Source organism: Haliaeetus leucocephalus, unplaced genomic scaffold, assembly GCF_000737465.1.
Source record: "Haliaeetus leucocephalus isolate CR32 unplaced genomic scaffold, Haliaeetus_leucocephalus-4.0 Scaffold880, whole genome shotgun sequence".
In the NCBI taxonomy this organism is placed as follows: domain Eukaryota; kingdom Metazoa; phylum Chordata; class Aves; order Accipitriformes; family Accipitridae; genus Haliaeetus; species Haliaeetus leucocephalus.
This window is the reverse complement of record NW_010973316.1, coordinates 4,912,930-4,934,222: the sequence shown is the minus strand read 5'-3', so window position 1 is coordinate 4,934,222 and position 21,293 is coordinate 4,912,930. Positions and strand designations below refer to the sequence as shown.

The following is a 21,293-nucleotide window of genomic DNA, read 5'->3' as shown; positions in this document are numbered from 1 at the left end:
CCCTTTTTTCCCCCAAATAAGGACTCCTGCAGCAGTTTTGGCTTGGCCACACACTATGTACTGGGATAAATTGTTTTAAGTCAAGCTACAATTAACTGGTGTGACAGTGGCATGCTAACATGCACCAACCAAAGGTATTAAAACTTTTGAATGAGGATAGTAATGCATTTCCCTCTGGTTTTCACTCAGGTATGGTGGCTGGAGCTTTGGGCTGCCTTTGACAACAGATCTCCAGTTTGATATCAAGCCGGTGCCCCCCAACAGAACATTGACTAAGGTAACTAACCTGGATCTGCTCATCCTAGCATGGAAAGTGTGGGACCCAGGAGAAGTGATGTCAAGTTCAGGGATATTTCAGAAAATAAAGTGAAACCCTCTGAAATCTGCAGCTTGGCATGGGAGAGATGACTTGCAGTTCATTTCCTTGTCTCTCCCCATTCTGCTTTATTGGTCTGACTTCTCTTGCTAGCAGGAGACAATTTTTCTGCTGCCATAACTTTATTATACAGAGGTGAAAAGATCAATTAGCACCTTTATCTCATGAGAGAGTGTATGTACCTTAACTAGGGCTGGCTGGTGCCTTCTGATATACCTGTTTCTCTGTTTCTGCTCAGTGAAAATGTTGTAACACATCAGTGTTAAAAGCACCAAGGCAGAAATTTGAGGTAGCAGGGAAATGCAAGTTTTTTGACAGGTTCCTATGATCTTATTGCAAAACCTAGCTACCAGGAGAGTGTTCCTGCAAGAGCAGTGCTGTTTTCAGAGGTGGCTCCAAAAGGGAATTTCACTAATTCAAAAAGGTTTGTTTCACTAACACTCAGAGCTTGTGTAATGAATTTGCCGATGTTTTCACCCCTCCAATCTTACAGCTTCATCTTAGATCTGAAAGCTATAGCTATTTGCTTATCACGTGTCAGATTTAATACCTGGAAACCTTGATAGTGTTGGAAGCAGGGCAGACTTCAGTCCTTGCTCTACTAGGGCAAGGAGAATGAAATCACTGAGCACACAGGACTTGGGGATATGCAAAGGTGGGTGCTGTGGTCTGTGTTTAAGCCTCTAACCTTAATAGCCTAAGCTATCTGTCCTTTGGTAGGTAACTTACACCTCCAACCTGGGTGCTGTGGGTTGTGCCTAAAGTAGGTGATGGTCAATACCCCCAAAGTGCATGTCCTGTCATCTGATTTTTCCCCTCAGTCCTCAGGGTTTATCGTGTCATAGGCAAGAAAAGTTATCATGGGGAGGGAAGGGCTGTTGCTGAATGAGAAGGTGACGACTGGCTATTTTTTGCCCTAAAGCAACCTTTGTCCCCCTGGCTTTCAAAGGGGTACTAGACATTTGACTGCTTAGCCTTCTTTGGGAAGTCCCCGCTGCTGGTGTTCATCACATCTGAACAACTTATTACAGAGAAGAAACCAAATTTCTGTATGCTTTATTTCACATATCCAGCTAGTGCTTCTTTCTTCTCTCCCAGAAGGCAAATGAAGCTGATGGGACTGCTTGGGCTGAAGGTGAAACGTGCTTTTTTACTCATTCAGTACTTGATGTGGTTTAATCATTGGACTTTAACTTGTAGAGCTTATGACTTTAGATAACAACCATGGAATGATTCATTTGTGCAAGCAGAACAAACCAAAATGTTATCAGTAACAATTTCTCTCCCAAATTGTTTCAATTTCTCAATTGCATGCAGGTGTGGTATAATCCTGAAGGTTATCATAGTCTTCCGGCCTATCTCAACAGCTTGAACAACTTCATTCTTCGAGCTAACTTGCCAAAAAATGAGACTTCCAGATATGGTAAGTGTCCCTTTACAGCAGCAGATAATTTCTCCCCTTTGGGGGGAAAATCCTGGTTCTGTCGAAACTGATAACAACACTTACCTTGACTTCAATGAGGGCATTTCTTTATTCCCAATTATGCAATTCCTTTTAAACGGAATGGAAAAACACGAATAAATCACATATTTCATTTGTCTTAGTCAAAGACTCAGGGGAGCTGGACAAGGAGGACCCCAGCTCCTACATAAGACATTTTCTTCATCCAAAAAATGCCAATGGTTGCTATTTGATTTATTGCCTCTCATCATGGTACTGAAATAGCTGTCTCTTGATAGGTGCCCATTAGTTATGCATAGAAAGGCTACTTTAGGTCATGTCTGGGGGTGGTTTAGATTAGTTAATTTTAATATGTCACCCTTCTGCTGAGAGGAACTCAGGATGTGTGGGTATGTGTATGTTTGTGTTTGAATGAGAATGAGAGAGAGTGAGATTAAGTGAGAAACATAATTTTCAGCTATATTTTTCCTCTGACACATGACATACAGTTTCCAAGGAGTGTCAGTAGCTGATTCAGGGTTATTGGTTCTCATAGCTTCTCCTCAGTAATGTAATGCAGCAACCCAAATTCCTGCTGATAAATCAGGGCACCCTTTCTTAACATTTATGGTTTAGCCTACATTAAGGGTGCAGCATAGGCACAAACATGTCTGTGTATGTATGCCTCTCTCTAGAGATGGAGAGGATGCAGGGAGAAAAGAAAGATTTATGTTGATGCCATTTTGAGAAATCTTATACAGAGATTTAGGGGATCTGACAAGAGTAGCAATTGTGTGCAGAAATGCCCTACAGATTTATTTTCTTTGACAAATGGTGCCCTTCCAGCCATGGCCTGGTCATGCCTAGCCCCCTCACCTCAGAGGCTTGCTGTTCCAGGTGACAGTGAAATAGGTGACAGTGTCTCTTTGCTCATAAGACTATTCCTCACTGATGTCTCTGAATTGAACTATAATGGAAAAGGCATCTGGTCTGAAGCTTTGAGTGTCATGCCGTGAATTAAAGAAACAGCAGTATGCTGATTACAAGTCAAAACAGCATGTCTCTCTTCCCACCTCCACATACCGATGCACTGAAACTCCCCTCACGACAAGCGAAACCAGTGTCTTGTCCCTGACGCCATCCTAAAATACTCACTGGCTTGTGCCTTTGAGATTTGCAGCATGCCCTCCGAGTCAGAAGGTTCAAGTTCTTCGGTGAGCGCCGCAAGAGCATATCACAAAGCTGCAGCCCCTGCCTGGGTGCAGAGAGAGGAGACCTGAGCCAGGCACTTCCAGCAGCAGGAGCATCCCAGAGCAGCTGAATTATTAAGCAGTGAAGTTTCTTGCCCTGTCTCTGTATTCCCAACACATGCTGTAGCAAGAGCAAAGGCAGGAAGCTTGTGTGAACAGTCAGAAAGTTTCCATGGGGGAAGTTTTATACCAGCAAAATAACACTTTTCAGTGGGAAAGAATAGCAGTTTCTATTCCATCTGTCCTGCTGCTTATGTGTTTTTGGAAAGAAATGCTTAGTAGTAAATGACCAGACAGATAATTCTCTGCTTCCCACTAATGATCCAAGCCATAGAATGGGGGAAATAAAATGAATGGATGAGGATAGCTCCCCTGGGGTAGTGTAAATCCAGTTTGAAATACAATTGAACAGACGTTCTGCATGGTATGTTCCTGGCAGCTAAATCTATTTGTTGTTGAGACAAATAAATGACAGTTTAAAAGAACCATTGAAATGACCAGATAAAAGTGTGTTGTCATTTCAGCAGTTTGAAAGAGGTGCCAGTCCTGCTTTAGAGGTTTGACTTAGGCTGCGTATATTTTTAAAAAATACTTAAAAAGCTTTTTACCCTGTCACTAAGCAAGTCATAATAGCTTTTGACTTATGTATATTGTGCTTTCTCATCTCTCAATCCCAACCAACAAAGAAGAGAAAGCATTGAAATGGAAATTTTGACTTCTAGCCTAAGCTTCAGTAAAGGAAAATGGCTTTATAGTGAAGTATTAACAGATTAGACAGACGGTATCTTTCATTCTCTCTCTCTCCCTTTTAGAGAAGGGAAACATTTCCTGGCTGTTTGTGTGGCTTTATCAGCAGCCTGAGATTTTAATTCCGTTTCTCTCACTGATGACAAGACTGAGTTTTTTTTCCCCTCTGAAATGAATTTCCTATGAAATATTCCCTTTCAAATTTATTTGCTCAGTATGGCGTTTGGTCAGCTAAACCCACAGTCTCCTCCTTTCTGGTCCCCATGTCACAGTGCTTGTTCTTAAGAAAAATAGCCCAGAATAGTTCTTACTTGTTTAACTGCTGAAAGCCAGGCACCTGGCTGTAAGGAGCTTAAATTTTATAGGTAGCATGTTTTAGCAAATCTCTCTGGATTTAATAGCAGCCAGAGGTCCTCCAGCACACCCTGAGAACTGAGGCATTTACTTAGGTGCCTAAACATAGATTGAGAACCTTGGTTTTAGGCACATAAACATCTTAGCCTAAACCCCTTCTCAGGTGCTAGAGTCTTAGAGACTGGGCTGTCATCGTGGTGGGACTAAGGCAGAGACCTTCACTGGAGGTTGGAACTGGCCCACCAGAGCCCCCTAAGTTCCTCCCTTTGTTAGAAAACTCTCTTTTTATAGGCACAAATTGCCTCCAAACAAAGCAAATGCACCGTAATGAACAATACCAGTATATTTTGAGCTAGGTGTTCTCCTTGGTAAAGTACTTAAACTAAATCTTATGAAGACAACTGCACATGAGCAGAAAATTTCTCTCTTGCAGCTTGTGCCTGATACAAACCCATTTTTAAGGGATCTTTTTGGAAAACATCACACTGAGCTTACAAACACAGTAACTAGATTTTTGTTAGTTCCTTTGGACAAAGCAATCTTTTTTTTTTTCTTTTCTTTTTCCTAGCAGCATAAGACAGAGTAGTTCAGAATTAACTCATTGCCAAATTGGGAACAAAAGTGTCTGTAGCTTACTTGGGTTTATGCTAGCATCTCAACAGGTGCCTGTATTGAGCAAGACATATATCATTGGAAGATTGTAGTTGTGCAGAAAGCCAACATGGAATGATTTGTTTACAATGAGAAAAGAACAAATGAAGTGAGATCATCAAAAAGCAGCTTTAAAACAAAACATATTCATCAGTTTTGAATGTGTCGGTGTTGAGGAATCTAACCTAAAATACATGGACCCACAAGCATGTGCCTAATTTTAGGTGTGAGAGTGCTCTCACTGAAGTGAATGATACTATCAGCCAGATAAATGCTGAAACAAGGCCTAGGGTTTGAATTTCAGATCTGCTGTGCATTGAAGTGAAGTCATAGGAAAAATGAGGATGCTCGAAATTCTGCCCAAGATCACACCAAGACGACAGAGCAAAAACCAGCTTTTGATCTGCTTTTCTTCTCTACTCACAGTTTTCTGTATTACTGTCAATATCAGGAACTGGTGAAGGAAGCTTTAAGTTAGCCACATTTTAAATTTCTTTTTTTTGTTGTTTTTGTAGGTATTGTCTTATCAGCTCATCCATATCCTGGAGGACAGAGTCAGGAACAAGTAATGTAAGAAGATTCATTTGGCTGATGCCTGAATTGTTTAACTTCAAAAGGAGCAAACCAGCTTCTTGGAAACCATAAACCAGCCTAAATTACTGAATATCTTTCTCTAAATGATGAAACTGCTTTCTTCCTTGTCTTCATTCCCTCTATGCATGAATAGCACCCTGCATGCCACAGAGCTGCAGATTCCTGTTAGGGTTTCTTTGCAGGATCCCATATAGATCTGGAGGTCACAGTTACAGCATCACACACTTTTGTCCTTTGGCACAATTAATAATAATTACATGATTTTCCCTTCGGCCTTTCCAATCAATGCTATGGTACAGTGTTACGACTCAGTGCTGTGAGTCCTTTTTGCTAGGTGTAATTACCATCAGCAAAAGATGGTGGCACAGAATTGGGACCTCTTTGCTTCTGAGCTCTGAATATTGCCTCTACAATGAGGGATATCTGCCACTTTGATTCACCATATACATCTTTCTCCACTTTCTCCCCAGGCTCAATAGCTTACTCGACATCATAGTTTCAATGTCTGTTTTGGTTGGCTACTCTATCACAACGGCAAGCTTTGTGCTCTACGTGGTAAAAGAACATCAAACGAAAGCCAAACAACTGCAGCATATTTCAGGCATTGGGATGACAAGCTATTGGGTGACTAACTTCGTTTATGATCTGGTAAATAATTCACATTCCTAAATGCACCAAGAGTAGCATTACACAGCAGGGGAAAAAAAGTTCTTTATTTAAAGTTGGTTGCCTAGACTTCTTAATAGTATTATTACCAAGAGTGTTATGTACTAATTGTTCTCCAAGGCATTGAAGAGTATTAAATGTGAACTGCAACACCGGATTTTGCTAAGCGAAGGCATTCCTTCTCTCTCATGTGTATGCAAAATACTCAGCACATTTATATGAGCGCAACACACAACAGGCCAGAGCTTGATTTCAATTTTAACATGCAAGCAGCAAGCTGCTTTTCTGTTAGCTTGCAGGGCTAGATTAGTTGTCATGCAGGCTTTACGTATCTGGGGTAAGGCTTTGGAGCTTGAGGCTGCAGCCATTTTGGAAACCCTGAGAGCACAGGGTGTGACATTAGCAGACATCTCACAGCTGACACTCCCCTTTTGGACAAAAATCCATTGCTGGGTTGAATGCTGTCTTTAAGATTACATATTATAGAGGTTTTTAAGCCAAGGAAAGCTACTAATGCAGCTATATGCCTTCCAGGATCCAAGCAAGTTCCTTTATACAGTGCTGCACTGCGCTGTATAGATTTACCATCTTGTTCCTATAGACAGTTGAGCTCCCCAGCACTGTGCTGCATTATGTGGCATAGGCATGCCCTTGTTCTCCCTGAATTTAAGTTTCCTCATGGTAAAGAAAGAGAGTTAATAGCACTGCTGGAAAGCATCGCTGGGCTAAGAGGATAAATATGCACAGTGTCTGTAGACTAAAGTGCTTTGTGTCTTATGAATTACCTTCAGTGCACAATGTCAAACCATCCACATAGTTAGAGATCTGCAAGTGCAGACTATCTCTGCTTGTGAGCTTTGGCATTGCCAGCTATGCTGTCATGGTAATCAGCTCTACGTATCTGACAAATTTCTATTGATGCAGTTTTGCTAGTGCCTAAAATCCCAGTGATATCATCAGTTCCTGAAAATATGAAATCTTCGAGGGCATTTGGGTAGCCAGCCCCCTTTGATGCAGTGAGGGCTAGGGGCTGAAATCCCTTGGGGAGTGTGAACCTCGACTCTCTGCAGAGCACAGCCTAAGCTTCTAGGTGTTTTGGTGACACTGCTGCACGCTAACAAAGCAGTCCCAACAATACAGTTCTCACCACTAAGTAGTCTAAACTGCCTGCTTATAGGGGCTGGTGTGATTAGGCAACAGCACAAGTATCTCCTGCCTTGCAGGAGGGGCTTGAAAGGGGTCTGAAGGCAGTGTGGCTGCAGTCTGGCCTGGCAGAGCAGCCCCAAGTCATAGCACAGGGGTAAGGATGGGGTAGGCCTGCGCCTGCTTCCCTGATCCAGGCGCTTGCTCCAGCACTGCATATTTGTAAATCAGCCTGTGGAAAAATCCCCAGAGTCCTTGCCACAATCAGTATTCAGCGGGCTGAAACTAATCCAGCGCTCTCGGCAACTTGATATTTCTCAGTGAATCCCTGCCAGTAAATTCTGTTAAATCCCAAAGCTGGGGAAGAGAGGAACCTTTCAAGGCAGACGTTTGGTAGGTCCCTGGCTTGACTTAATGTTATAAAGACTAGATTTACAGGGCACAATGAAGTGGTCTGACTGCAAGGCTAACAGAAAACCCAAAGGGGTATTTTTCATTCACAGCCTTTTTTTAAGGCACTTTCTGCCCACAGTCCTTAATGTTGAGGCTTAGCCTATTCAAAGTGGCTTTGTGGGAATTCATTTGCAAGACTCCCAAAAGTGTCAGGAGGACTAAGACCCCTCCTATATTTGGTTTCCCTTAGAAAACCCGAGTTGCACTTGTGGGACCAGATTCAGACCTGGCGTTGTTGCTTCTGCATAGTTCTAGAAAAATGTTTAAGAATTATCTTCCTTATAACATCTTTTTAATATCATTTTGCAGGTACTTTTTATGGTCCCTATTGGACTCTCAATAGGAGTTATTTCATCCTTCCAGATACCAGCTTTCTGCAACAATAATAACTTACTGGCAGTATTTCTTCTGCTGTTACTGTTTGGGTAAGTAAGTGTGGAGCTTTGTTATTTAAATATCATTGCACGGAGTGAGGAACTGGATATTGCAGGCTGCTGCAATTTGAGATCCAAGGGAAGAGTACGTGGGCTTTTTTCTTCAATGTGCACTTTACGAATGGTGACTAGTTGCTCCTTCCAGGAGCAGTGAGCTAAACTACTGTTGTCATGCCTGCTTTATTCAAAGTAAACTCTATGTGAGGGTATGAAATATTCAAGGTCACACTGACAGCCCAAGCTGGAAGCAGATGCTTACTGAACTATTGCAAAGTTCAAGATACAGAAGCATTTCGAAATCAGAGAGGGAAAAAAAAACCCAAAACCAAACAGCAGCACAATTCAGGAAAACTTAGCAAAACTGTCTCCCTGGCTTTGAATCCTCCAGGCCCAGTCTGTCTGCCTTCATTCGGGGCTCCATGTTCGAAGTGTGTATTATAAACTTTTTGTCCAAACTGTAACAGATACAAAGCCATTTTTCCTTCTTTAAGCTCCTGTAATATGGAAATCTAGTCACATGCCAAAACAGAACTGTTGTGTTGTCTGAGGTCTTTAGTTGTTTCTTTTCAATTGCTCTTTCAGTTACCATAGTATTCTCTGCACTGTTGGCAATTTATAGGTTTGCAACATTTTCATGGATGTACCTGCTGGCTGGGTTTTTCAAAGAAACAGGAATGGCCTTTATTGTTTATGTCTGTGTCAACTTGTTCTTTGGCATCAATACCATTATTACTCACTCAGTTGTATTTCTGCTCTCCCAGGAAAAGGCCACGGACCAGGTAGGAATCCTACTAATACTAACCCCTTGGTGAAACAGCAGGAGGCTTCTTGTTGAGTTTGGTGGCTTTGATCAGGTCCTTAGCAGCTGGCTGGTTTCAAGATATTTGAGGTAGACCAAGCAGAGGACACTAGTTGCAGGACTTAATGGGGTTCCCTATAGACAGGACATGAGTCAAATATGAATCTTGCTTGTCTGTAAATCTGCACCCCCAGCAAAGAAGGAAATTGTGGTGACAGAGGGGAGAATACAAAAAGAGAGGCAGAAAACTGCCCGTGCAAAGAAGGGCAGGAGGTGGTTGTAGATGTTTGATAAACAGTTGATAGGGGCTTCGAACCATTGCTAAGTTCTTGCAGCACAAACTGCAAGAGTGGAGAGTGACAACTCGATGTCATTGCCGAGTCTGACGTGCTGCATTAAGCCCAGCACCGTCTGTGTGTTATCTAGATCTGTAATGCAATCATCTTCTCCCTGCAAGGATGAAAAGTGACTCACAGGGAGTGATGATTCCCTAAACTAAAGCCTTCTCTTAAACTGAGATATCCCTGGGATAAAATGTACACCTTACGATTAGTTTTCTTTTTTTTTTTTATAAAGGGCAATTACATTGTAAAACAATAGCTGGGTTGGATTTTTCTCTTTAGCTGGACAGTGCTTGTTTAGCAATGCCCTGGATTTTAGGGATGTGCAATTATGATCATCTTTATCCCTCTGTGCCCCAGTGGCAGGGAGTCAGTTTCTTTCCTGCCTCTCCACTTTTCTGTGTGCTCTAATCCTTTCTTCTGCCAGAAACATGCCAAATTTCTCTGTACGAGAGTTCATAAGCATGAGACTGCGCACTGGGCTGTTTTGCTATGAATTAACTGGAAAAGGCCTTCTAAGTCCGTTCAAGCCAAATCTTGTGCTTTGTGGAGACATTTGTCCAAGGAAAACAGGACAGTGCTCCAGGGGAGTGGGCTGTGCTCCACAGTGGGCTGGTACGGCAGCTGTGTAGTTTTGGGAGGCACAGTGCAGCTCAGTGGCAGGATTCAGCTCTGGCTTACAGGTGGGTTTCAGGCCGCTGCATGCCCAGGGTGAGGTGGCTGGAGCAGCAGTGAGGGACTGCACTGGGAGCTGACTGCTGTTTACTATGGGTGATCACAACCTCAGAGCTACCTGTTGACTTCTCTGACCTTGTGCCTGTGAAACGAGCTGTCTCCAGAGCTCTTTGCTCTCAATTTATCTCTGCTCTGAGACACAAGTAAATCCCAATGTAATTGTTACACTTCAGTCCCACAGTAAAACCTATGAATTTATTCCATGAATAAAAACAGTGACTGACTGTGTGAAACCTAACTTTTTGGTGTCTTTTCAGGGCTTGCGTGATCTCGCTGAAAACTTAAGGCATGTGTTCCTTCTGTTCCCACAATTTTGCTTTGGCTATGGCTTGATTGAACTGTCGCAGGATCAGGCGCTGCTGGGCTTCTTAAAAGCCTATGGAGTAGACTACCCTAACAAAACCTTTGAGCTGGACAAGACCACATCCAAGCTGTTTGCGATGTTTATCCAGGGCACCGTGTTTTTTGCCATTCGTCTTATGGTTCACGACAGGCTAATTCAGAGAGTCTGGAACAACATACTACAGTAAGTAATATCTGGAGTCTCGCAATGAAAACAGACCAGGCCAGTGTTCAGTGGCTTAATTCTGTGCTCTTGCACCATCATTGTCAATTATGAAGCCAATAAATTTCCAAGATACTTTGCAAACGTGGAGTAAGTTTTCTCTGGTAGCAGTCCTGGTACCTACCAGTAATTAGAGTATTAAATAATAGAAGCATAGGTTACTGGAGTCCCTTGGTAGTCCTTGCTGGCTGAGACTGTGGCCCTTGTTTCAGGGCTCTGGGTTTGGTGGGCTGATGTTCAGCTGGTTGGTAAGAACAGTCAGTCCACTGACAATCTCCTCTGTTTGAATCTCCCCATCTCCTCTGGCTTGGGTGCACACAGGGAGGAGTGAGAACAGTCTTGTCACCTGCATTATGAGTGTGTCCACAAGGCAGGACGTGCTCCAGCTCAGAATATTTGCTGAAAAAGAGAAAAAAATTTAGGCAGAAAGAGAATACTGGAGTTTTAAATTCCCAAAATGGAGCAAATATCAGGAGAGAATAGAAACTGTCTGTATTTCTGAGTATTTTTTGTATGCCCTGGGATCTCATAGGAAGGCTTCTTAGTATCTATCCCAAACACACAGGCCCACTGCTGTCTGCTTGCCAGAGGGTAAGGTTCATTCTCTGCCCTCCCTGTAGGTTCCTGTTTGACAAAGTACATGGGAAAGCATCACTTCTGCCACCCGCAGCTGAAGAGGATGGGGACGTCCAGGCAGAGAGGAACCGGGTGGAGTCTGGCAAAGCTGACTTTGACGTGGTGCAGCTCCAGAATCTCACAAAGGTCTACCACCTTCCTCACAAACGCATTGTGGCTGTGAAAAACATCAGCCTCGGGATTCCTGCTGGAGAGGTAAGTGAGGGAAAAGGCTGCAGGCACCTTCTACCCTGGGCAGGGAAACTGGAACAGATCCACAGTCCCACTGTCATCTTCTCTCCCAGTCCTTGCCACTGTCCCAGCACAACTGTGATGGTTTGTTCTGCTCTGACCCCTTCGTTTGCCTTATTTGTTGATTGTTGGGGTTACGGTAGTGATGAAAGGCTCCTGGTGGATTTGGGACACCAAGTGACAGTTTGAATGCCCTAGAAAGAGGAAAGGTGGATGGGACAGTGATGGAGCTGTATTTAGAGCAAAATGTCTGCATGCTGTGTTTGTACAGCACCTAGGACAGCGCAGTCTTGGGGGGTCACTGTGGATTACCATATGGTAAATGAAGACAGCACAATTTGTCCAGCTGCAATTATTCACCTAAACTGCATGGGAGACAGTGAGTCAGGCTTATCTGCTTGTATTTTCCCATAAGGGAAAGACAAATCACTTCAGCTGAAGACACATTTTCATGAATCAGGACTTAAAACTAACTCTAAAGAAAAAAACGTTCTTTGGTCATGTCAGTGGAGTTACCTGCAATAACACTGACTCATGAGAAGAGAAAAGACAGGAGCACACAGAGCACCTCTGAGATCCAGAGGAAAGTGGAGACCAGATTCTACCTCAGGCCGTGCACCTGTGCACAGGGGAAGCTTGGAATTAATCCTTGGTACCTCATTTTTTTTAATCGCCTGGATCCCACTGAGGTGGAAGGACGTAGGGTGCTGGGCAGGAGGAATGTGGAGACTTTGGTGCTGATCTTTCTGGCAGAGGATTTTTTCAAAGCCACAGCTGGCATTGAGGTTTCTAACTTCTGGCAAAAGTCACCCTGATGCTGGTGGGGTTTAGGATGCCATTCCCCATCCGTCAGCGGAGGCCGTGGCCCTGCACCGCAGACTGTGCACAGATACTGTCCCTGCATGGACCTCAAGGTGGGAAAGAGCCTCAGATCGATGCTGTGCATCTGCAGTGGGCCCAGCACATGAGGATTTTCAGATCAGCTCATCTGTACTAACAATATCAAAATAATAGTAATTATCAGCACAATGGCGATTGCTTATGCAACACACAACTGCATATCTCCAACCTTAGCAATAAAACATAGATTGTAGCATGAGATACTGAACTGCACTACAGGGAGCCAGTTCTTAATCTTATTAATGTAGTGCATTAGTGAGATTATTTGACAAAAATCTGGTGTCGCATTAAGGTTTTACCAATGACAGCACAAACCTCACTCACCTCATTCCTATGAATAGCTCTGTTCCTGTCAATGGGAGGTTTTGCACAAATTAGATAATCAGGATTTGGCCTGTCAGATGAGCTCGCTGCAGAAATGCACCGTGCAGTAAAAGGAATGACTCTATTAGAGACACATCCTTGATTCTTCACCATATTAAACAAACGGTCCTAATATAAGCTGCGGTATATTGCACCATAAACAACCTCCATTATAACGTTCCTATGCTCTGAGTACCTCTGCCTCTCTTGCAATTCATCTTGCTCAAGGGTCCAGAGAAAAGAAGAGACAAGATGCACTGAGCACTCATCTTGGAGCAATATTTCTGCAGTATAAATACAGCATGGTTACATTTCTCCTTTTCTTTCCCACAACCCAGTGCTTTGGCTTGCTTGGTGTGAACGGAGCTGGAAAGACGACCATCTTTAAGATGTTGACGGGTGATATTGGAGCATCCAGTGGAATGTTGCGGGTTCAGGATCATTCTGGGTATGGAGGATGTGATTTCTGGGGAAGGCCTGTGAACAAATCAGCCTGAGAACAGTTTTCAAGGCTGGATGGCAAAGGAAAAGAAATGTAAAAGTCTGAAACAAAACAAAACATTCAAAACAGTGCAAAGATAAATAAGGCAGGGAATTTCATCCCTTGGAGATGGTATGGTTGCTTCCCTAGGGGGTCTGCATTTTGCTGTCTGTTGTGGTTTAGGCCCAGTGAGCAACTAAGCACCAACCAGCTGCTGGCTCACTCCTCCCCCTCTGGTGGGATGGGAAGTAGAATTGGAAGAAAAAGGTAAAACCTCATGCATTGAGATAAATACAGTTTAACAGGACAACATAAGAAGGGAAGAAGTAATAATAACAATAATACTAATAAAAGAATATATAAAGCGAGTGATGCACAATGCAATTGCTCACCACCCGGAACCTGATGCTCAGCCCATTCCTGAGCCATGATACCTCTTCCACCCGGCCAGCTTCCCCAGTTATATACTGAGCATGACGTCATATGGTATGGAATATCCCCTTGGCTAGTTGGGGTCAGCTGTCCTGGGTGTGCCCCCTCACAGCTTCTTGTGAAAATTAACTCTATCCCAGCTGAACCCAGGACACTGTCGTACTTTTGCTGTTCTCAGTGGTGTTTCTTCCACTTCATTCCATTGCAGATGGGATCAGACTCAGATCCTCAGCTGAGTGTGATCCCATTTCTGAGCTAGTATCTGGAGACCAGTAGGACTCATCTCAAAGCGCTCTTTAACTGCAGTTGGCTTGGTGGCAGCTGTGCCATCTGAAGTGCTGGCAGTAATTGGAAAGCGATGTACTAGACATCGTGGCTAACAAACATTGAAAATACAATTCTTCCTTTGCAGAACTGAGGGCCTAAAAGCTGAAGGTCTGCAAATTCATAGCATTTTCCTTCAAGGGTTAGGGAAGGGAGTAGGAAGCAGGAGGAAGGGTTTCTCTCTCTCCTGTCTGATTCCAGAGTGTGTTGGCAATTCAGTGTGTTTAAAATGACTTGTCAACTTCTTTACACAGGTCCTTGAATGACATTAGTGAGGCACACTGGTCACTCTTTGGCTACTGTCCTCAAGAAGATGCCTTGGATGACTTGCTGACAGTGGAAGAGCACATGTATTACTATGCTAGGCTCCACGGCATCCCAGAGAGAGAGATCAAAGGAGTGAGTAACACTGGGGCTTGACTTAAAGCATTTTCCTGTTACTGAGAGCCTTTACATTGATATAATTAGTCTTTCAATAAATAGATATGTGTGGGGTAATTTATGCCTGGACTCTTGCTCCCATAGGTTGTACTCCAGCTTCTCCACCGGCTGAATATGATGGCCTACAAAGACAGAGTCACCTCTATGTGCAGTTATGGCACCAACAGAAAATTGTCAACTGCTCTGGCTCTCATTGGGAATCCATCAATTCTGCTGCTGGTGAGAAATGGGGGCCTTGTTGGGGGAAAGATGGGCAGATCTTTGGGCTGGCAGGGGTACTTTGACAGTCTAGCAAAGCCTCCTCAGGCACAGCTTACAGGACACGCCCCAAATGCCCACACTTAGCCTGACAACATATGAATCAGAGGAAAGTTTAGATTCCAGCAAGCACCCAAATTTTCTCTGAGGGCATAAGAGAGTGGTGAGTCTGCCAGTTTCTCTGTTAGCATCTTTCAGAGGTCTAAAATAGATCCTGTATTTGCCAATTAAACTCTCCTTGTTCCCAGCTCGCTCTTGGTTTTTTTTGTATCGACTAATCTGCAGAGTCTTGCAAGAAAAGCAGCATCCAAGGCTCCAAATCTATAGGAGAGCAAAGGAGCAACTTCCCTCAGGATTAGAACATAAAACTATTTTTCTAGGTTTGGCTTCCCCTTTTGTCTTTCACTTTGAAATTTCCAGTTCTTCCATGAGATATGCCATTGCTAAAATATACCTTTTTGTGCAGTTTTTCCACTTGCTGTGTTTTGAATGTGTGCAGTGCTCTGTGAGCAGGTTTCCCAATATTAAATTTGATACCTAGTGGACATAAATCTCCCTTGCCCCAACTTGTATCGAGCCCAGCACTGCTGCCTTTACTTCTGATCACATATACCAGTGCTCTAGCTGCTTTTGTGAGATAAAAAATCTCAATACAAATAGAAGGTGGGGAAATTTCCTCTGTACAGACTGCTGCCTGAACCCAAGCTGTTTTATTTCTGCATTGTCCTCAACAATAACAATTTGTCAATCAGAAATTGGCTAACAATTTTATCAGCAATGCATAAGACAGGAGATAGTATACCATCTTTCATCTCTGGCTTTCTTTCTAAATGGAGAAATGCAACACTTGCTTCTTCAGCATATGAGAAGGAGGCGAAACACAGGTGATGTGGGAACCAAGTGCCAGTTGATAGCTTCTTGTCTGAGATTATGCCTGTGGTGTTTATGGATATTTAAAATGCCATGGTATAAAATGCACAGTAGGGTTGATCTTGGGTGGTGCTATCACAGCCAGTCAGTTCCTCTAGAGTCCAACAGAGGTTGAGAGTTCTCACCAGTCATCAGGGAGCTGTGCAGCTCCAAAGGGCAGCAAGGATGGAGGTCTTGGTCAAGCTGACTTGCTTCTGCTTGAAGGGAGCGTAGGATGTCTCAGTCAAATCCATAATGCAGTTGAAGATAAACCTTCTCCTGGATCTGCACCAGTGTAGGCTCTCCTGTGGGTCCTTGGTAAGAAACATAACACTAATGATGAACCTAAAAAGAGCACAAGTTTTAGGAAGATGAGATTTTGAGTGCAAATTTACATTCAGTCCTGTTTTTCCCAATAGGATGAACCAAGCTCTGGAATGGATCCAAATGCTAAACGCCACCTTTGGAAAATCATCAGTGAGGAAGTGCAGAACAAATGCTCGGTGATACTCACATCCCACAGGTAGGGCTGGTTTGGCTCTGCCTCCAGTGTCAGGATCTGCAGGAGGTATGGAGAGGCCTGTCCTTCACGCTCCCTGTTGGTCCTTGCAGAATTTCAGGGCACTGAACTATGACAGGTTCGGGAGTTTGTTGTGGCTGAGTGTGGGTGCCCACAGAGTCACAACACTTTAGGGAAGATCAATAATGCTCTCAGATTACTAAAATAACTATTTTTTTTATACCTTCTGAATGACTTACTTATTAGAGTTTCTTGGTTGGTTTTTCAGCATGGAAGAATGTGAAGCCCTCTGTACCAGGCTGGCTATTATGGTGAATGGGAGTTTTCAGTGCATTGGCTCTCTGCAGCATATCAAGAGCAGGTCAGTAAAATGTACCTATTTCACTTTTACTGAACGGCATATGGAGTTAGTAACCTACAGCTTTGAGGGCTCAGAAGATGAGACCTGTGTTAACAGGGCATCAAAATAACGTCATTTTCTGGTTTATGTTTCTTACTACAGCATTGAAATTCTCTGTTAACTAATGCACTTTCTACTCTCTCACAGCCTTTTTTCCCAGAGATGTGTTCCCCAAAGTAATCTGTTCACTGCTGAAAATGTGAAATACATGTTAGGGTTGAGCTTCAATTTTATTAGTTATCACAATAGCTCGGCTTCTTATTAAGTTTCACTGCAGGTTAACAACCCTGACCCCATTCAGGCTGCACTCTGCCTGGATTAGATTTCCCCAAAGAGGCTGTGCAGCACTCTCAAAGGATTTTCTTTATCTGTTTCTCTTTTCTACTGTGTTAATTGTGATTTTCTTTTTCCCCTAGGTTTGGAAGAGGATTCACTGTGAAGATGCACTTAAATAGCAACACAGTTTGCACTGAGATGTTGACAGAGTTCATGAAGTCACACTTTCCAAACACATGCCTGAAGGTAAGCAGGACAAATGCTTTCAGGAAGGGCCCTCTCAATGCCTTCAAATTAACCAAGAGGATCTTGCAAGATAGACATCTTGTAACATATTGTGCACATAGATGCGTACTCTCAGAGTGTAAGGGATTCATACACGCACACTTGTCAGTGCTATCAGCAACATCGTCCAAGGACCGGAGCACCCAAGTTCCCTGGTGGCTTAAATAACTTCAGCCAAACAGCTGCAGTGATCCTATAAGGCAGCTGTTAGGTGACCCTCTGCCCCTGGGAATGGTCCCACTGAAGTCTGGACCGCATGGAGACTCACTTCATATTCAGTGGGTAATGAGATGGTTGGGTGCTTCCAGTAACTGAATAACTGTAAAACCGGAGTAACTGAGTCACAAATCCCATCCGTTGTCCATAACCCAGTCTCTGCATTAATCAAAATGGCAGACTTGGAGCTGGAAAATGCTACCACTACCCTCCAGCCTCCAGCTCTGGGGCTTAGTTATCATCTCCCAGTCACAAAACCCACAAAAAACTCTCAATGGGGAAACACAGGTCAATACTGGACAATAATATTCTTCACCTTTAGGAGCCAGCAGGGGAGAACACACCCTCTGCCCCTTCACTCTCCCATCATTCAGCTCCTCTTTGCTTTCGTTCTGAGCCAGACAACCATCAGACCTGTTGGCTCTTCATAGGCAGCAACCTCTTAACTTTACTCCATCGTTCCTGTTCCCACAGGATCGGCATTTCAACATGGTGGAGTATCACGTTCCAGTCTCTGCAGGAGGGGTAGCAAATATATTTGATCTCCTGGAAGCCAGCAAAGCAGCCTTCAATATCAGGCACTTCTCAGTGAGTCAAACAACGTTAGAGGAGGTAAGGAATTAAAGATGTGTGGCCATCCATTTAAAACTGTTAACAAGGGAGCAGAGTGATGGTTACACATAATGGACTGCTGCACACAATAGACTACATTTTGAAAGGGATTTCCATCTATATTCCTCCTGGGGATACTTTATCAGTGCTACTGCCTCCAGATACCTGTGCTGGTGCTAGGAGAATGCACATAGAAAGCTGCCTGTAGCATAAAGGATCTGTTCTTCCCTCTGTCCCTGCTGATTTCAGCAGCCTCGTGGGTGTGGATGAAGGGCAGGATTATGAATCACCCCTGAGTTCAGTGCTAGGCTTTCCACCAGTCCTGGAAATTTACTTGATTTCACTCTTTCTTGTACTGTATTTAGGTTGTAAGTTCATTTAGCATTACTCCAAACTTAGCTTCATGGCTAAGTTCCTTCCATTTTCCCTTGGAAGAACATTCCCATCAGCATCAAAATCTTGTAGGAAACACATCAGCTGAAGGGGTGCTGCAAGGACTATCCAGAAGAAATCATCCTGTTGAGCATCAGCTTCTGATATATTAGGTCTGTCCCAGAGAGAGGAGCAAAACTTGCAGCTCTGTAATCCTCTGAATTGTTAAATAGAGATCTGGGGGAAGAGAGAGGTCCTCAATACTGTTTTAATAAGGGGCAGTGGTTGTGAGAGAAACGGGCAGGCAAACCACAGGAAGCCCCGTGTCATGTTTCGTGGGAGGACAGCTTGGATTTGTGTATATGCAAATGTGCAGGTAGCGTTCTAGTAAGAATATTTTATGTATTCATTAGATACTGTTCAAATGAAGACTGTTACGTGTGATTATATATACCTATCTATATAATGTGCAGTTGTGCATGCACAGATGTCAATTATATATAGACAGATGGGTTTATAAAGTAATAATATAGCTGTATTACACCGTGATCAAAACGAGCCACCACACGGGTATTAGCTCACTAGTACTTTTGAAACATGAACTGCAGGACAACTAGGTTCTGTACAGGAGTGTCTAGCTTTGCATCCCAGCTGTTGATTCAGCGGTACAGGAGCATCCATTTATTTGCGTTAGCCCATGGAAGCCCAACATTTCATGGAATCATAGAATGGTTTGGGTTGGAAGGGACCTTAAAGATCATCTAGTTCCAACCCCCCTGCTACAGGCAGGGACACCTTCCACTAGATGAGGTTGCTCAAAGCCCCATCCAACCTGGCCTTGAACCCTCCCAGGGATGGGGCATCCACAGCCTCTCTGGGCAACCTGTTCCAGTGCCTCACCACCCTCACAGTGAAGAACTTCTTCCTTACATCTAATCTAAATCCGCCCTCTTTCAGTTTAAAGCCGATACGCCTCATCCTATCAATTTGCATTTCTCAAATCCAGCATGAATCCATTCCTGAGTACTCTCTCCAGGCTCACAGTCAAATAAACAGCCATTCCTTTTTTATATTCATTCAGATTGTAAATTATTTATGCTGTCACATACTTGTCACACAATGTTTTCCTTTAAACTTCTAGGTTTTCATCAACTTTGCTAAAGATCAAGCAGATCCTGATGGCTCGGATGCAGGCCCTGATGTGGCACTGGACGGCTCTGACACAAGTAGTCAAGATAGCACCATAAGCTCCATCTATTGAAGGGATCCAACCACAGGGGATGATAGAAGCTGAGGAAAAGACCTGATGGCCCCTCGGGGTTCTTCCAGCCCTGTTTTCTATGATTCTGGGATGGTGGGGATAAAAAGTCCCATTTCCTTAAAGTACTTTTTTTTTATATGCACTTATTTTGTTAGAAGGAACGTGGTAGGCATTTGGTTACAAATCAGATTGGTCTTTCCACAGGTTCTTTTTTTTCCTGTTCCCCAGTTCTTGTTTTATGATCACTTTAATGCCTGTGAGGCTTAGCTGACATCACCTGTTGCTCGTGGCCATTTGCTTACAGCAGAAATGGCTGTGATGGAGCAGAGGAGCTGTCAGCAGTGCAGGGTGTTTGACAAAAACACAGCCCCACGGCTGCCCTCTCTGAAAGCCCAGGCTCCACTCCTTGGTCAGCAACAGACTTTCTGAGTGACCACGAAAAAGTCACTCAGTTTTGACAGCTTCCCCACTGGTGACATGGGGTTCATGGCCTTGCCCTACCTCACAGGGGTGTTGTGAGGACATAGGTGTTACATACTGAGAGTCACATATACCGTTGGTGGGGGCCATCACATCTTTGGTAATGACATAAAGCATATATGTATGTGTGGGTTATGTCAGTACGAATAGAATTATTTTAAAAGTCAGCACTTCCAATGGTTTTGGTTTGTTCCCGTAGTTTGTTCCAACTCTGTGTAACTCCTCCAGTCCCAGGCAGTTCCTGGATCTTGGTAACCAACGGAAGATCATTCCACCAACCAGCCCCTTTCTCCTTTTGGCTGGTGTTCAGGGCTTCTTCACTACAGCAGAAGAATGGTACGAGGCAGGTAGAGTTGTTGAATCTGCTGATATGAAGAAGTTTACTTAATCAGATTGTGTTTCCCCAAGCAGAGTAAAAGCAATGAGCATCTCCCTTGCACAGAAAACCTCCCTCTCCTGGGCAGCTCTGCCTCTCTGCTTCCTTGTCAGTGACCTTCCTCCTCAGCACCTGAGTGGAGGCTGCCCCTGTAACTCTAGAGCTGTGTTTTCCCACATAACGAGGCATAATTAGCTTCTCCTTCAAAGACTCTGCCCACTGGCTTTAAAGCAGACCTCTGCCTACCTGTGAGCAGCAGCCCCCTAGCAGCTGAGTTCAGGACACCAGCACGCACATCCTGCTTTTTTCCCCCAGAATCATTAATAGATAGAATAGTTTAATACTGCTCTTTGTTATATGTATCAGCATAAGGCCTCAAAGACTCAGTTTTGGGTCATTGATGTACGTGGTGCTATTCAAGCACATAATGAACTTAAACTGTTTGAGCTCAATAAACTTACTGTTGCTGGTAAAAGAGACTGCCAATAAAGCCAGGTCGTACTTACCTTGTAACATCTGGGAAGGCCTGTATGGTACTCAGTTTTGGGTTCACATGCACAATTCCAGCCAGACGGGCTTTTTTCCCTTTTTTTTTTTTTTTCCCGAAGCTGATTTGACCAAAGGAAACTTCAGATGAAAGCTGCAATGACACATCTTTCTCACCCTGACCATCAGAGTGGTTTTACTAGTTCAGTTACCATTTGATGCTAAGGCTTGCTGAGATAATCACACAAGGATTAGGTACTTTAAATATCAAGGGTGTTTGGGATTTTACAGTGGGATACTGAAGTTCAGAGTTTAGCTGCTGCAAGGAGGTCACGTTTCCTCCTTGATCTTGGTGTAAACTTCTTACTGATAGCAGGAGTTCTGTTGCGGATCGAAGGTTTTATCAAGCCTTGAATTATGCCTCAACCTGCTGACTGTAATTAAAACTGGAATTCAGCTTCTTTCCAGAGTGCATTTGACACCTG

The 21,293-nt window shown here is 43.6% G+C and overlaps 1 protein-coding gene across 1 annotated transcript in view; it reads left to right on the top strand.

Annotated features, from left to right (window-relative positions):
- The window catches only part of ABCA12 (ATP-binding cassette, sub-family A (ABC1), member 12), a 53,632-nt gene extending 34,166 nt beyond the window's left edge, over positions 1-19,466 (top strand). The window contains exons 30-45 of the mRNA XM_010583259.1: positions 190-277; positions 1,694-1,799; positions 5,335-5,389; positions 5,884-6,061; positions 7,985-8,100; positions 8,729-8,888; positions 10,242-10,510; positions 11,170-11,380; positions 13,018-13,127; positions 14,171-14,315; positions 14,442-14,576; positions 15,944-16,047; positions 16,313-16,405; positions 16,861-16,966; positions 17,696-17,833; positions 19,347-19,466. Coding sequence (XP_010581561.1) covers positions 190-277; positions 1,694-1,799; positions 5,335-5,389; positions 5,884-6,061; positions 7,985-8,100; positions 8,729-8,888; positions 10,242-10,510; positions 11,170-11,380; positions 13,018-13,127; positions 14,171-14,315; positions 14,442-14,576; positions 15,944-16,047; positions 16,313-16,405; positions 16,861-16,966; positions 17,696-17,833; positions 19,347-19,466 — 2,134 coding nt within the window. The remainder of the gene's footprint in view (positions 1-189; positions 278-1,693; positions 1,800-5,334; positions 5,390-5,883; positions 6,062-7,984; positions 8,101-8,728; positions 8,889-10,241; positions 10,511-11,169; positions 11,381-13,017; positions 13,128-14,170; positions 14,316-14,441; positions 14,577-15,943; positions 16,048-16,312; positions 16,406-16,860; positions 16,967-17,695; positions 17,834-19,346) is intronic.
- Positions 19,467-21,293: the final 1,827 nt, after the last annotated feature.